The 17137-nt window shown below is 41.9% G+C and overlaps 1 protein-coding gene across 7 annotated transcripts in view; it reads left to right on the forward strand.

The window, feature by feature from the left end:
* Positions 1–17137, forward strand: part of JAM2 (junctional adhesion molecule 2) — a 55461-nt gene that overhangs the window by 30784 nt on the left and 7540 nt on the right. For 3 of the 7 annotated variants that reach the window (XR_010561311.1, XM_065402008.1, XM_065402014.1), the window contains exons 2-6: positions 4602–4667; positions 11749–11862; positions 13113–13265; positions 15077–15282; positions 16732–16834. Coding sequence is in view for 6 of the 7 variants with exons in the window: in XM_065402008.1 (XP_065258080.1) it covers positions 4602–4667; positions 11749–11862; positions 13113–13265; positions 15077–15282; positions 16732–16834 (642 nt within the window). In the remaining variant the exon portion in view is untranslated. Of the gene's footprint in view, positions 1–4599; positions 4673–10725; positions 10837–11748; positions 11863–13112; positions 13266–15076; positions 15283–16731; positions 16835–17137 lie in introns of those variants that run through there. The other 4 variants (XM_065402053.1, XM_065402061.1, XM_065402069.1 and 1 more) reach the window with 4 other exon arrangements.

Raw genomic sequence — 17137 nt, forward strand, 5'->3', positions numbered from 1 at the left:
AATGCAGTTTGATAGTACCTAATGTGCTTTACTTTAGCATTCAAATTACCTAAGGAAATTTCCTGTTGCAGTAGAGTATTTCTAATGGCAAATGTATGACCTTTGTGGAATTGGCTGTAAACAAGTGAAGTTCAGGTTGCTGCAATGTGAAAACTGTTTTCCATATAGATATATATAAAACATATGGTGGGAGAGATTAGATGACAAGAGCCAGTTATCCTGCCATGCAGTAACTTTCCATTACTCCATTCCGGTTTGGCCTATGTAGTCCCTACGTAAAAGAATAAATGGACACAAATCAGACGTCAAGAATTATAACATTCAAAAACCAGTTGGAGAACACTTCAGTCTCCCTGGCCACTCGATTACAGACCTAAGTCTCAATATTACAACAAAAAAACTTCAAAAACAGACTCCAACAAGAGACTGCTGAATTGGAATTAATTTGCAAATTGGACACCATTATATTAGGCTTGAACAAAGACTGGGAGTGGATGGGCCATTACACAAAGTAAAACTATTTCCCCATGCTTATTCTCTCCCTCTCCTCCCCCCCACAGTTCCTCATATCTCCTTGTCAATTGCTGGAAATGGGCCATTTTCATTACCACTACAAACAGTTCCCCTCCCCTCCTGCTGATAAAAGCTCAACTTAACTGATTACTCTCCTTGTAGTGTGTATAGTAACACCCATTGTTTCATGTTCTGTGTGTATATATATCTTCCTATTGTGTTTTCCACTACATGCATCCAATGAAGTAGGCTGTAGCCCACGAAAGCTTATGCTCAAATAAATTTATTAGTCTCTAAGATGCCACAAGTACTCCTGTTCTTTTTGTGGATACAGACTAACAGGGCTGCTACTCTGAAACTCTGTAAAATGTAATTGATATCATGACATTGTCCACAGTGTGAATCAAGGAAGGTACCATATTTTTATGTCTTCAGCTGTTAAATGTAGTCTTTCTTATTGTGGTTCTACTTACATTTCTTAGTATCTAGGTTTTTAGAACTATACTATTTATGAGAACTGGAAAGGGGGAAGAAAGACTTTTTTTATTCCCCCTTTGAAACAAAACTTATTTTCAAGTCTCTAGGAAAATGCATTTAATATGGCTGTGAGTCACATGCATTTGAGTTGATGACTGTATTGGAAATAATGCTCTTTCTAGTTACATTTTATAAACACTCTACCCAATCATTTGGAACACATCTATGGTTCCTAAAGATGTTTGCTAACCAACTAAAAACAAACATTAACCAGAGCCAAAGAGTCTGAATAAAACACTGTTGTTTGTTGTTTTTCCTTTCTAGAAATGTGAAGCAGGAGATTATTTCAAGGGGAAAATATGTCATGTTTGTGAACAGAAATTATAATAATAGTAACAGAAAAATAGCGGAGACTGGGAAAACACAGAGCTATTTGGAGATATCCCCCCCTTTGTGTTCTTCCCCATCCCAGAAATATTAGCATTCATTAAATGAGGAAAAAAGATAAGATTCAGGTGGAAGTAAAACTACAAATTATATTTAAAAATTTAAATGGGTAGCAGGGATCAACAGACATAAAAGGAAATAAGGGGAAAAAATGGAATAAGCATGAAGGAAAGCTGTAAAAGGTTTGAGAGAAAACAGAGAGAGGCTCAGTACCTCTAGCTGGAGTAATAGTTACCCAGAAAAAAATAATGTGCTTCTGAGAAATGAAATTATGTTGTAAGATGGTGGTTGTTGATGTTTAAAGACCGTTAATGTTTCCTTGATCTTAAGAAAAGTAATAATCCAAGTTCTCTTTGTTTGGGAGGGAACTGTGTTCACTACTTGAATATTTTAATATAACCTAATTCAAGTGGAGTTTATTTAGCACAGTGGTAAATCCACATCCGAGGTTTCCTTGGCCATCATCTGCTATCTAAGTGCTATAAACTTGTTCACAGAGTCATACTAGAAACAAAACTTATATTTCAAGCAAAGGTGGTAATGTTTTTTGGCCACTGTCAATGGGGTAGAAAAACATGAGTAAAGTTTTCAAAAGCTCATAAGACTCATTGTCAAAAGTGACCAGCATTTAGGCTTCTATGTCATCTAGGTATTTTTTGAAAATTTCACCCCATGTCTGCATAATGCAAACAACTGTAGTTATAATAACTCTGCCTTAAACCACAATCACATTTAAATGTTGTTTAAATAGGTTTGTTAATAGGCATGGTCTGGCCAGGATGGCTATTATAAATTATATGTACTGCAGTAAGGCCTCCACGCAGGGATCAGTGCCCCATTATTCTAGCCACTGTACACACCTGTGCGCACGCACACTCTCACTCTCAGCAGACAGCCCCTGCCCCAAAGAGCATGATGAACCTAAACCATGTTGTAACCATTTAGGCCACAACCATATTTAAACTGCGTGAGTACAGTGATTAAATGAAGTTGTTTGCCGTGTGTAGATGGGATTAAAGAGCAGCCTGGAATGAGAAATCCATTAAGGGAGGTGGGAACTAGGGGATCTGAAATAGAATAGGTCCAAGATTCACAGATGAGGAAGTTGTGGCAAAGTATAGCCTGTTAGAAACACTTCCAGCTTCATTTGGAAATCCACTGTTGGTTAATGCAGGTGCTCCCAATAGGAAATACTACATAATGAGTGGCACATTCTGTACTAGCTGTAACTTCTGGATGGTCTCCATGTGTAAACCCAGGTAGAGCACACTAGGCATCCACCTTGATGTGACAAAGGCAAGTGTGAGGATGGCATAAGTCCTGCACTTCTAAGGGCCCAGTCCCCACCTCCATCTTACTTGTCATCCCTCCTCCCATGCACACACACATGCACTGCTGATCTGTTAGCAAAAGCATCACCCCCAATTCCTTGTCTATGCGTCCATCTGACACTGGTGCTGGATGGCTGCTGCATATATAGAATTCCCTAAATACTTTCCCATCATCACCCCCAATTTGGGATGTTGAGCTTCAGCACACTTGTTTCTGAGGGAGTGAGTTGTCCTGAAGCTTCAAAAAAGTGAGATATGGAGGCTGGAGGTCACCACAGCTGAAATGGAGATCATGAGGCAACTACAGAAAAATAAACTGCAAACCCCTTTATTAGAGCAACAGCCAATACAGTTAATAGGAGGCTGGGATGCTCTCTCCAGGGGAATTATACCATTCCAGGATAGAACAAGATGGTGATATCGTCAACATTTTTGTAAGGAGTATTGTCAGCATGGGCAAGCCTGGTTTTGTGGGATTAGATTAGGAGTAATTGTACATTGAGATTTTATGTCATGTGATGGTGGGTGTTGCTACGAAAGTGATGGTTACTGTGTCTTAGGGTATGTCTACGTTACAGCTACTGCAGTGGCACAGCTGCGGTGCTGCAATGCTGTAGTGCAGGGGTCGGCAACGTTCGGCGCGCGGCTCGCCAGGTTAAGCACCCTGGCGGGCCGGGCCAGTTTATTTACCTGCTGACGCGGCAGGTTCGGCTGATCGTGGCCCCCACTGGCCGCGGTTAGCCGTCCCGGGCCAATGGGGGTGGCGAGAAGCCGCGGCCAGCACATCCCTCGGCCCGCGCCGCTTCTCGCCGCCCCCATTGGCCCGGGACGGCGAACCGCGGCGAGTGGGGCCGCGATCGGCCAAACCTGCCGCGTCAGCAGGTAAATAAACTGGCCCGGCCCGCCAGGGTGCTTACCCTGGCGAGCCGCGTGCCAAACGTTGCCGACCCCTGCTGTAGTGTAAACACTTCTTACATCGACGGGTTTTCTCCATCAATGCAGTTAATCCACCTCTCTGAGAGGTGATAACTAGGTTGACAGAAGAATCCCTCCCTTGACCTAGCTGTGTCTACACCAGGGGTTAGGTCAACCTAACTCTGTCACCCAGAAGGTGAAATTTTTCATAGCCCTGAGCAACAAAGCTAGGTTGATCTAATTTTCAAGTGTAGACCAGGCCTTTGTGGCTGACCTAGTAAAGTTGCAAAGAGAATAGGAGAGGTCCAAGAAGGAAAGGTATGTATGAGAAAATGGAGATGCTCACTGTTGAGATGTGGGGAGGGAAAAGATGAGAACCCTTTATTCAGGTAACTTTTAACACCCATGCACTAACAGGTATAATCCAGCACTAGAAGTGTGTGGTACAGGGGCAGCTGTGATTACAGCAGAGGGAATACACTTGAAGATTAATTCAAGTTCTCCACCTGTGCCCTATTGAAAATAGCAGATTTTGAAGGCAAATGTGCAGATGAATGTTTAAAAGCTTATTCTTGCCCTGGTTATATAATAAAACCAAGCTCTTCTGTCACACTTCTCATCAGTAGCTCTCTGAGCTGTTTACGAATGAGGTCAGTATCATTATCCCCATTTTACAAGATGGGGAAACTACAGCACAGGGAGTTAAAGTGACCTACCCAAGGTCACCCAGTTGGCTGGTAGCTAAGCCAGGAATAGAGCCCAGGTCTCCCAAGTCCCAATCATGTCCTCTCACCAAAGAGCCCCTTTTAGCATATGGAGGTTTATAACTAAGCCTAGGAGAGCTGTCCTTTAAAATTGGCTGAAGCCAATGGAAATATCTGTGGTCTGAATTGGTTTTTTTGTTTTTCCCTCTTGCAGATCATAAAGCATATGGAATCTCTGTCAAAACGGACAATCAGCATGTTACAGCAAAGGAGTTTCAGGGTACAGTATGTGCATGGGCATCACTGCATTATGTATAAATATATAATATATATAACACAAGAAACTGTTTAAAGAACATTATTAAGGTTGCAAAGTCAAGCACTCAAAGGTGAGGAAATGCCAGAATTAAGGTTATGTGTTCAATCTTAATTCAACCCCATTGTGTGTATGCATTATGATACAGTGTTTAATTGCATGATCACATACTATTCTGCCCAGAACCCCTGCCAGCTTCTGTGCACAGGATGAAGAGTGCCCAATTAATGAGCAGCTTGCTCCTTGTTGCCCTATGTGGCCCTATGCCTTATTGACTATTCATTGTTCAAACCCTGCTCTGAAGACATAATTATAAATTTCTTCATGGTCTGTTCAGTGGCACTCATCACTATTGTATCTGAATGCTTCAAACACTAACCAATTTATTCTCTCAACACCCCGGTGACGTGAGAAGTGGTTATTATCCACATTTTACAGACTGGGAACTGAGGCACAGAGAGAGGAGGGTCAAAAGTATCCACTAATTTTAGGGGCCCAAATTGAGACATATAGGACCTGATTTTTCAGAATATTTAGTATTATATAGAATTTTATATGTTCAAAGTGCAACTCCTATTGACTTGCAGTTGTCGGTGCTCAGCACTTCTGCAAATGAGTCCCCAGGGTCTCAAGTCCAGCACCCAGAAAATGAGGAACAGGCAGTTGGTGACCATCTGTGAAAAGTTTGGCTTAAGTGACTAGTCCAACATCACACAAACTGTGGCAGAGGCAGGGATAGAATCCAGTTCTCCTGGGCAGCATTCAACTGTTTTACCCATGAGACCTTTCCTTCTGTTCCTGCAGTCCCCTGCATCATCCACAACAAACCTTCCAACATCTGCTACAAATGAGGCAGGGATCTTACAGACAATAGCTTCCTTCAGTACACGTCATTGATTCATCCCCAGAGCAGGTCCATTCTGTGGACTGAATGAGTCAGGGGTCCTTTGGAAAAAAAGTCATCCTTTAATTTATATGCATAAACGGGGGCCGAATTAAGGCACCTTACTTGTGTCATTTCCTAACATTTGAGTGCTTGACTTTGCAACCTAAATGTTCTTTTAACATAGTTTGGTTGGCTTTCTAATGTCCTAGGTCTTTAAAGAAAATAAAAAAAAAATCCCAGTAAGGTCAGGTTAGTGGGTGACACTTATATTGGTATGTAGTTCCATGTGTTTGGGGTTTATGTTGGTCTTAATTCCATATGTTGAGTTTATTTTGTTTTTTTTATTTGTTGCATAAACTATCCCAGCTGCCCTTCTGCCTACCGATTCCTTGTTTGCAAGTTTCATGTAGGATTCGTGGCAGAACTGGATCTTCTGGAGGGACTTGAATAAGAGGGCAATGGTCTGCTGTAGTAGCTTGGGAAGGTGACCCATGTGTAGGGAGTCACATAAAGCATAAAGACAGCTAGGGGAGAATCGGAAGAACAGGGCAACAAGACCAGCATCATTTGACAGAGTGGAGGGAGCAAAGGAGTGGCGGGGGAGGGAGAGACAAGATTTGATAATAGGGAAGTGCAGCATTCTATAGGGACTTGAAGGTGGTGACAAGAAATGTGAATTTAGTGAGGAGGGAGGCACCAGTGAAGCACTCAAAGGGATTGGTGATGTGTACAGATTGGCCAGTTCAGAAGGTGATCCAAGTAGCTGAATTTTGTATTTTTCTGGAAGGGGGTGACATAGGTGTAGGCAAATAAATAAACATGTTGATGGAAATGCCATAATGTCAGAGGTGGTCCCTCTGAGGCAGGGTTGAAATATATCGGTGGGGAAAAGCTTGTATTTCCACTGTCTCTGCAGACTCATTCTGTAGATGAAAAGGACTTTGATCTCTAGGGTTGTCAGCCTGGCACCTCTCACAAACAACAATGTCACTTCTTAAAAAATGAACACAGAAAAATATTAAATAAGATTTCAGGGATGAGAGAATGGGAACAGTTGGCTACCATGGCTATTGGGCCTTTTTTATGAAGGCTTGGCTGATTTTTGTCTCATTGTATGGCTCACCCCCTACTCTTCTTTCCTGCAGTGCACATGCTGGAGGAGGACTTGTTTGTTAATACTTAGCATAGGCAGTTTCTGATCACACCCATACTCTTACCTAACAGCAAAGCAGGAACGCTAGAGCCCACTCATATGTCTACTATGTGCAGCTGATTTGAACTGCGCTCCGGAGGACCAGGTCAGGAAGGAAGCTATGGCAGCAATTCAGTGGGGTAGAGATGTATGCACACTGGGCATAGGCACACTACTCCCTCACCACTGTTCACAGCTGGTGAGTTGCTCTGATGACTGGTAACTCTTAGATTTCCTCTTTTTGCTTCATTTTCAACCTACTGTTCTCTTTTTCCTGTCCCATGTGTCTATTTTCCACCTGCTCTGTCCCTGGGTTGTGTCTGTATCCCATCTCTTAGCACATTCCCTCTAATTCCTATATCTCTATCCCTTTCCTCTCTGCTCTCCTGACTTTGTGTGGTTTTATCTTGTGCTTACTATGGAGAGCCAAGGAACCATAATTTGGCATCCTCTCTGCTGTACTCCTACTCAGCAGCATTTCCCTTAGCAGCATCAGTGCCAGAATAAAATGGAAACTGAGAAGTGTGCCAGCTTTATCAAGCTGCATCCTGTGGAAAGGAACTACTCTGGAAGGGTACACAGTGCTACTGTGAAGGCATCTATAATACTAACTGTGAATTTCATAAGATCCTTCCACCTGCAAGATTTAAATGCATGGCAAAAAGCATGCAGGGGCTCAGCTCCCTTCCCTTCAATCTCCAAGCCCCGCATTAGTGTTTGATCACTATGCCCTGGTCTACACTACGAGTTTAGGTCGAATTTAGCAGTGTTAGATCGATTTAACCCTGAACCCATCTACACGACGAAGCCATTTTTGTCGACTTAAAGGGCTCTTAAAGTCGATTTATGTACTCCTCCCCGACAAGGGGATTAGCGCTGAAATCGACCCTGCTGGGTCAAATTTGAGGTAGTGTGGACGCAATTCGACAGTATTGGCCTCCGGGAGCTATCCCAGAGTGCTCCATTGTGACCGCTCTGGACAGCACTCAAATGCACTGTCCAGGTAGACAGGAAAAGCCCCGCAAACTTTTGAATTTAATTTCCTGTTTGGCCAGCATGGCGAGCTGATCAGCACAGGTTACCATGGAGTCCCAGAATCGCAAAAGAGCTCCAGCATGGACCGAACGGGAGGTACTGCATCTGATCGCTGTATGGGGAGACGAATCCGTGCTATCCAAACTCTGTTCCAAAAGACAAAATGCCGGAATATTTGAAAAAATCTCGAAGGGCATGAAGGACAGAAGTTATAACAGGGACCCGCAGCAGTGCCGCGTGAAACTTAAGGAGCTCAGGCAAGCCTACCAAAGAACCAGAGAGGCAAACGGCCGCTCCGGGTCAGAGCCCCAGACATGCTGCATCTATGATGAGCTGCATGCCATTCTAGGGGGTGCCCGTACAACTACCCCACCCCTGTGCTTCCCTCCTCTCCCACCCCTCCCGGGCTACCTTGGCAGTTATCCCCCCATTTGTGCGACGAATTAAAAAAGAATGCATGAATTTGAAACAACAATGACTTTATTGCCTCTGCAAGCGGAGATCAAAGGGGGGAGGGGAGGGTGGTTGGCTTACAGGGAAATAGAGTGAACCAAGGGGGTGGGTTTTCATCAAGGAGAAACAAACAGAACTGTCACACCATAGCCTGGCCAGTCATGAAACTGATTTTCAAAGCTTCTCTGATGCACAGCACGCCCTGCTGTTCTCTTCTAACCGCCCTGGTGTCTGGCTGCGTGTAATCAGCGGCCAGGTGATTTGCCTCAACCTCCCACCCCATCATAAACGTCTCCCCCTTACTCTCACAGATATTGTGGAGCGCACAGCATAACGATGGCAATATTGGTTTCGCTGAGGTCTAACCGAGTCAGTAAACTGCACCAGCGAGCTTTTAAATGTCCAAAGGCACATTCTACCACCATTATGCACTTGCTCAGCCTATAGTTGAAATGCTCCTTACTACTGTCCAGGCTTCATGAGCCATGGGAGCAAGGGGTAGGTGCGACCGTGCGGCGCTACCGACTGGGAGAGCAGCCTGAGGCAGAAGCCTCCAGCTGGCATGATATCCCAGGCAGGACTGAATCTCCATTAGACGAAACTTAAAGAAGAGAATGACCTGGAGTCATTCCCATTTTTGTCCACGCGCCCCCAACCGACCTCACTGAGGCCAGCCAGGCGCCCCCATGTCTGCCCAGGCACCCCTGACCAACCTAACCGAGGTCGGCCAGGAGCACCCACGGGACGACGACGACGGTTAGCAGTCGTATTGCACCGTCTGCCGTCCGCAAGGCAAGGCAAGGAGCTGCTGCTGTGTAGCACTGCAGTACCGTGTCTGCCAGCAGCACCCAGGAGACATACAGTGACGCTGAGCTGAGCAGGCTCCATGCTTGCTGTGGTATGTCGTCTGCATGGGTAACCCAGGAAAAAAGGCGAGAAACGATTTTTTGCTGTTGCTTTCACGGAGGGAGGGGGGCCTGACGACATGTACCCAGAACCACCCACGACAATGTTTTTGCCCCATCAGGCATTGGGAGATCAACCCAAAATTCCAATGGGTGGTGGAGACTGTGGGAACTGTGGGATAGCTACCACAGTGCAACGCTCTGAAAGTCGACGCTAGCCTCGGTACTGTGGACGCACACCGCCGACTTAATGTGCTTAGTGGGGACACACACAATCTTAAAAAATCGACTTCTATTAAATCGACCTAATTTCATAGTGTAGACATACCCTAAGAATGTATGGCTTTGCCTTTTTGTTGTATTAATAAAGTCATGGAGGTGGAAAGCAATGGATATTTCAGTACATGCCCAAATGTTTGAGGCTGAGAATAAGGAATATGAAGAAATTTATTTCCAAATCTAACTCTATATCAGTCATGTATTACCAAATTTGAAATAAGTTTATCTTGATAATTTAAATTTAATTACCATTTCTAAATGTAGGTGAATGGATTTTCCTACCTTCCACTTAGCAGTCAAACACCACCAAAACATATTTTAGTGACTTTTCCTTCATGTAATAAGTTGCATACTATTAATCAGTTTTCCATTCACCCTTCTTTGTGCTTACCCAACCTTGTTTTTCCCCTCGACCATTCATTTTTGTCCCCCAATTCTCTCACCTTCCCACCAATTGCCTTTCCTATCTCTTCCCTAGAATTCTGTGTTCTTAGTTCAGCCTCTCCTTAAAAATACCTTAAATAGAATTCTTCTACCTCTCCACCTCTGATACTGTCTCCTCAATTCTGCCTGTCCCTCTCCTCCCCCTTTGTCCAGTCTTTCTCCTCACTGCCTCCCACTCTATTTAGTCTCCCCTCTCCTCACGCTATATAACAGAGCCTCTCTTCCTGGTTTATTTGGGCATAAGCTTTCGTGGGTACCCATGAAAGCTTATGCCCAAATAAATCTGTTAGGCTTTAAGGTGCCACCGGTCTCCTTGTTGTTTTTGTGGATACAGACTAACACGGCTACCCCCTGATACTCTCTTCCTGGTGACTCTTCTCCCCTGTTGCTGAGTGCAATGAAGCTAGAGAACTAAGGTTGAGGAGACCTGCACCACACTTTCTCCCCTCCATATAACCCTTCCCAACCCAGCAGAAGAGGAGGAGGAGGAGGAAGTGCTTATATCGTGTGAACTAAGCACTGGGCTTCCTCTGTTCTCTCCCTCCTCACAGGCAAGAGTCAGAGTGACCTCGACATTGCTCCTCTGCATTTTCTCCTTCCCTCTCCCGTCTCTGAAATGAAAGCGTCTGGGCAGTAGAGAGAGACAATGGAAGTCTCATCCCCAGAGTGTAGGTGAATTATAGGCTTGCAACACTGAAACTCGGCTGCCTTCACTTTAGTTAGATGCAAATAAAGTTAGGCACTCCTGGGCTCAGCCAGCAATCTCAAAGGCCAGCAGTGAAAGACCCAGAGCGTAGCTGGGAATTGACTAATGTTTTTCATTGTTAGAAAGGCAACAAAACAAAAGGGAAAGGAAACTTCAATAAATCTTAAAGTACAGGAAGGCCACCGCCTATCCCACTCCACCTGCAGTCAGGAACTTCTGACTTCCTCAGCTAAGTACAGAACACACATTTTGTAAAGCATTGTGTATTTGTCTTTGGAACAGGATGCCCTCCTGTCACTGGATTTTTCTTTAAAGTTGGGTTGCTTCTTTAATGTCTTGTCTCATTTTGTGTGATCTTATTGCTCATGACAAATGCCAGACTGGTAGCGTTGGAGCTCTGAAGCCTCAGCTCTGGTCTGGAAGGACAAATAGTGGGGTGAATAAGTAACTCTGTCTCCATCATTTACTCAGTCCTTAGTTTCCTCGGCTGAGATTGGTAACAAGAGTGCAAATTAAAACAGGCTGTTGTGTATGCTTTTGAGATGTGGACACTTGTCCACTGGAAATCGGATACACCCCATCAAAGGTATAAAAGTCTTTGGTCCCTATTAATATGACCTGTAAATGAAGGGCTCAGCGTATAGGTGAAAGGTTCTATATTGCATTGCCAACCTCCTAAGCCATCTGTTCTACCCCTTCCCCTTGGAAAAGAAAATAAAGATCGAGGCTTTCCACTGGAGATTATAAACTATAGAGAGATTGGAGGTAGTCAAAGATTTTTCATAATAATACTAGTGTTCTTTTCCTCCTTAGGCCAATCTGTACTAGAAAAGGTATGCCAATAGACCTGTACCAGTAAACCCACCTAGTAGACACACACTTTCTACTGCTAAAAATGTGCTTTTGCCTGTATAACTTATACCAGTTCTCTTTAAAGCTCTACCGACTTTACATTCTCTGTCTAAATTCTGTTCTCCATTACACTTGTTTATATTTGGAGTAAATACAATAAAGTCAATTTTAAGAGCAGGATTTGATTGTCACTGAAGGCTGAAGCCCTTTAATAGGAAGAATATTATGATCAGTACTTGTAATTATACCAAGCATGGAGCTAAAACACTGATCATCTGTTTTGTTTTCCCTAGAGGCTATGCTTAGCTGTAAGTATTCAGCTGGAAAGGGTATTATTCCAAGAGTAGAATGGAAGAAACTCTCATCCCGTGATGTCTCATTTGTGTACTACAAAGGTGACTTAGTAGGTAAGAAGCTGCAAACTTGTAGACTGATGGATTAAAATGAAATTGCTAAAATGCAGTTTGGTTTCTTTTCTGAAGAGAATAACAATGACAAAAGGACTTCCCAGAATTGGTTTTTGAAGAGCATATTCTTGAATGGCTTTCCATGCTAATATCTATTCTATCTTTGATGGTATTAAATATTTTAACTTGGAGATGTAGATGAGTCTTTTGTACTGTTGTTTAGATTTAAAAAATGGCATTGTAGGTTCCCTGAATCCTTCTATAACCTGAGCGCATTTAAATAAAATTCTGTCCGTATTGAAAACTTTATGATCCAAAGAACAAGCTTCTGAAAGATTCTTTAAAATAAAGCTGAAGACTTGAACATAAATGTCATAGTAATATATACAGTGTAACAGCATATTTTAAATACACCCCCATTCTTTTTAGGACTAGAACATAAGAATAAGTGTTCTTTCTTAAAATGACTTATTTCAGCTTTACTTTTTGAGTGAAAAGTGCATCTCCGTGGTACCGTATATGTCAGCTATTTTTATTGTAGCCTTGTTCAAAAAGCTGTAGCTATTTTTTTTTCTCTTTTCAATGGAAAGTTAGTTTTGCCCTCATAACACACACACTCCCATAACTCAAATGTCTGAAAGAATTTTGTTCCAACTTAAAAAAAAAAATCACCTTTAACCAGAGACCAAGTATGGAAAAAAATCAGCCCACAAGGTGAAAGCTTTGTGATAATGGGACTATAATGGAGTCTGGATTTTTGAAAGCTTAACTAGAGAGCTTTTGGCCAACATTCTCTATCTATAATAAATGTCACTTTTAAGTTTCTTGGATGATGCAGATTTCACCAAGCCACCCAAGAGCATTGGGGAAATGCATGTGCTGCCAAATTCAAGATGGGTCTTGGGATTCCAACTCTATAGGCTGTTGGAAACTGGCTGTGTTTCATAAGTGATGCCTTTGGTTTGTGAACAAAGGGTGTAGGGTTTGGGCTTAAAGTATTGCCTTGTTGCCCCGAAATTTATTTATAGAGTGGAAGTGATAGTATCTTTGGAGAAAAGTGCTCATATTTATTGTCCTTCAGTGGAAAATTAGGCACAAAGATTATTAAGATTGAAGAAGTGAGCAATGATTGATGACTAGATGCATTGTGTGGTTTCCAGATGAGCCAATGATGCACAGTGATATTTTATTTTTATAACAGGCTTGATCTGCAAGGAATACTTTTCTAACTGTCATATTCTCTTTTAAAGGTGATCTGAAAGGCCGAGCAGAGATGATAGATTCAAGCATACGAATTAGAAATGTGACCAGAAAAGATTCTGCGAGATACCGTTGTGAAGTTAGTGCGCCGACTGAACGGGGACAAAATCTGGCAGAGACTATTATTACTCTCACAGTGTTGGGTAGAAACCTAACTTTGACTATGGGTTTTTGTTGAGGTCAATCCTAAGGGCAGGAGGGTAGGAGGAATTCAGTGTGGATATTTTTCCTCATGCACTCTTTTGTGCATGAGGAAAAATATGACAAAGTGTACATTCTTTTCTGGCTTCTCTTTAATGTTTTCACAAACCACATTTACCTTCTTTTGACCACCTCTAACAAATAATTAATAATAGGGAACAAAACTACCCTTACAGAATCTTTTCTGAAAGTTTGGCCTGTATATTAAGGCTGGGATTTTCAAATGGGCCTAAGGGAGTTGGGCACCCAGCTCTCATTGACTTTCAGTGAAAGTGGGTACCTAACTCTTAGGCCCCATTGAATTTCCCAACACCAAAGCAACTATGACATCTTAAAGTGCATTGATAATCACTCTGTTCATAGAAATAAATCGAAAACACACAACTGTGAAGAGGCCAGTACTAGCTCCAAATTCTGATTAGGTTACAAGTAAAACTCAGAGGTCTTCTCCTTGTCCACTTTATAAAATTGCACATAGAAATACTGGCCTCTCTTCTGGAGAAACCCATGTCTGGGCTGGCAGAAATGTTATCTGGATTGAGGCACACTGGCACACCTGTATGTGGAAAAAGCTTTACTGGATCTTTTTCAGCAACTGCCAGTACGAAGACTAGCTGAAGTTCCTAATAAGCCCTGTATTCATAAGTGCTGGAACTGTGTTGAAGTGGTTTCCGTTATATACTACTCCTGGGGGAATTCTGTGCCCAAAAATTAAGAATTGTGCAACAAAAAATTCTGCGCACGATATTTTGAAATTCTGCAAAATTCTGCATATTTTATTTGTCAAAATAACACAATATGATCATACCAGTTTCAATTATTTTTGGTTATTTATTTCAAAATACCTGTCAGCAAGTATGTCTGTAACAATGCAGACAATAAAAAAGATTCAGGGAATGTTTTTTGACAAATAGATTCCTTATCAGCATATCAATACAGAACACAAAGCAAAGTGGGTATTTTGTTCATTTTTAAAAAAAAAAGCCACAGTTCAGTGATTCTTGGCCTTTGGTGGTGACTCAGCAAATGTTTGAAGTATCATACTGTGACTAGAGCTGTTCAAAAAATTTTAATGAAAAAGTTTTTCCACCAAAAATTACTTCTCAAACTACATGGATTTTTTTTCTGTGAAAACATGTCATTTAAAACTTTTTTGAAACCAAAGGAAATTATTTTCTTTTCTTTCCTTTTTCCCCTCTTCACTAGTTCAGGGGAAAAAAGGGAAGGGGAAAGAGGGAGTTGAGGGGAAGATGCTCAAAAGGGGGGGGGGGGGATTGTTTCAAATAAGTGGAAACAACAAGAACAAAATATTTCAACCAAAAAAAGAAATTCCATGGGAAGTTTTGCCTGACTCAACGTCCCCTTGAGTCCATGGAACTAAGTGCTGTGCTGGCAGGATGGAGGTGGGGAGGGAGGGTTGAGAAGTTGATCTTGGATTGGATGATAGTGAGAGGGAGCAGAGCAAGGGAGAGGCAGCAGCAGGTTGAAGGGGCTGGGAGCAAGGTGCTCCTTCCCTTTCCAGGGTCCTAGCAACCCAGGGATTTTTCTGTGTTCTCATTTAGTGGGGTGTGACCCACTGGTCACCCCTGGTGATCTCTTTCTTGGCCATGCCCCACAAGTCTATCCTGTTAATTAATACATCGTGGGGTTCTTTGGATTGTTTCTGATGCCTAAGCAAATGTTGAAATAGAAATGTGAATGTTAATTTAAAACACTTAAACTGCCAAATAACAAATATGTTTTCATTGTTCAGTGGCCTCGGCAGCTCCATCGTGTGAAGTGCCCAGCTCAGCGATGAGTGGAACAGTAGTACAACTGAGTTGTAAAGAAAATGAAGGGTCTCCTGCTTCTGAGTACAAGTGGTATAGGAATGGTGTTGCTTTACTGGAAAATACAGGAACAGGCAGTGCTAAAATAGGAAACATTTCTTACACCATGAATAAAAAGACTGGAACATTGGTAAGATCATCTTATCCAACTCTTTCTTTTGACTTTTGAGTCTGAAAGAAAACTAAATGTATTATTCATGTTACACTATGACCAAGGATCAGGGCCCCATTGTGCTAGGCATTGTGCAGATGAGAAACAAACAAAAAAAAGTCCATGCCCCAGAGAGCTCACAACCTACATGTCAGACAGGATACAACAAGTGGATGAAATACACAAACTGGGTGGGAGTGGAGTGAAAGGAGGAGGTAAAATAATTTAGCAGAGTTTTGCAAAATAAACAGAAGTTATAGCTTGCCACGTGTGTAACCAGTGCCAGATCAGGCATCACAGTACTAAGTTTTTTAAGGAGGGATTTAAAAGAGGATAAAGTGGGCATCTTTACAAACTTCCATGGGGAGTTATTCCCAAGCATAGAGGGCAACATCAGAGAAACAGATGTTTAGGAAATGTAAAAGTAACTTTCCAGATATACCTAGAGGGCCCAATCCTGCACCAGTAAAGACTGGGAGCAGGAACCAGGCCCCAAATCAGCATAGGCATCTTTTCCAGAACTATACACCTCTTTTGAAGAGACTTCCATGGATGCTTTTCAATTATTATTAATGATAAATTTTAGTCCAAGACTTTCCAAAGTGACTAGTAATTTTGGGCACCTCACTTTTATGAACGATCAAAGTCAGATACCTTAGAGGAGTCTGATTTTCAGAAGGTGAATGATCAGTGCACTCTTAAAATCCCACCCCTTTAAGGTGTGTCAAACTGAGCACCCAAAATCACTAGTCACCTCTGAAAATCTTGGCCTTGATGCGTAGTTGTGGCTCTCAGAGAGTGAGCCTAATTTCAAAGCCCACTGAAGTCAATGGAAAGACACCCACTGAGTTTGATGAGTTTTGGAAAGTCCCCACCTCTCCCTTTCTTGTTGTTTATGTGAAATAGTCATCCGTTTCATCATACTTCATTTTGTAAAAAAAGAAAAAATAACCCATAGTTCAAAGAACTAATTGTCTAAATGGTATCAGTGCAGTGTCCCTCATCCACCAACCTCCTAACTTTAAATCAAATGGTGATAGTATTTGATAACTAGAGCTGGTTGGGAATTTTTTATCTGAATGATTTTCTAACAGAAATGCAGTTTCCACAAAATTGAAATTTTCCACAGGGAAATTTTGAGTTTGCTTTTCAAATTTTTTCAAATTCAATTTTCCACCACGAAAATCAAAATAAAATATTTAATTTGGGGTCAAATTCAGTTTCAGAAATGTTGAAATGTTTTGTTTTGATTTAAAAAAATGTTGAAACAAAATGTTTCTGAATCAAAATTTTTTGGAATTTCTGTTTTGTTAAATTTCATCTTTTCATCCAAATTTGGGACAAAAACAAAAATGTCAGAATTTCCATGGGATGGAAATTGTAAATTTCACTCAGCTTTATTGGTGACTTTTTTTTTAAATTTAACAGCTATTTAACACAGTTTCAAAGAAGGACACTGGAGAGTATTACTGTGAAGCCTCTAATGGAATTGGACTTCCTCAAAAATGCTCTGTGAAGCGAATGCAAGTTGGTAAGTGTCAAAAGCAAATAAGGCAAAAAAATCTGTAGATGAAAATGACTTTATTGCATGGCACATGTAAGAAACTAAGACTAGGTTCAAATTATACTATCTCATTCCTCCCCCAGAGTGCTGGAATCAAATGCAATTACATGATGTTTGTTATGAATGCCATTTATGTAGACATTTTGGTTGCTTAAGTCACTCCTCTTCTAAAAAGAAGCAGTAGAGATTACTGTATCTTACATAAGGTTGCTTAGCTCGGCGTGCTTTAGAATGATCAAATGTCCAGCTTTCAGAAGATTACTATGCATT

This window comes from Emys orbicularis, chromosome 1, assembly GCF_028017835.1.
Source record: "Emys orbicularis isolate rEmyOrb1 chromosome 1, rEmyOrb1.hap1, whole genome shotgun sequence".
NCBI classification, from domain to species: domain Eukaryota; kingdom Metazoa; phylum Chordata; order Testudines; family Emydidae; genus Emys; species Emys orbicularis.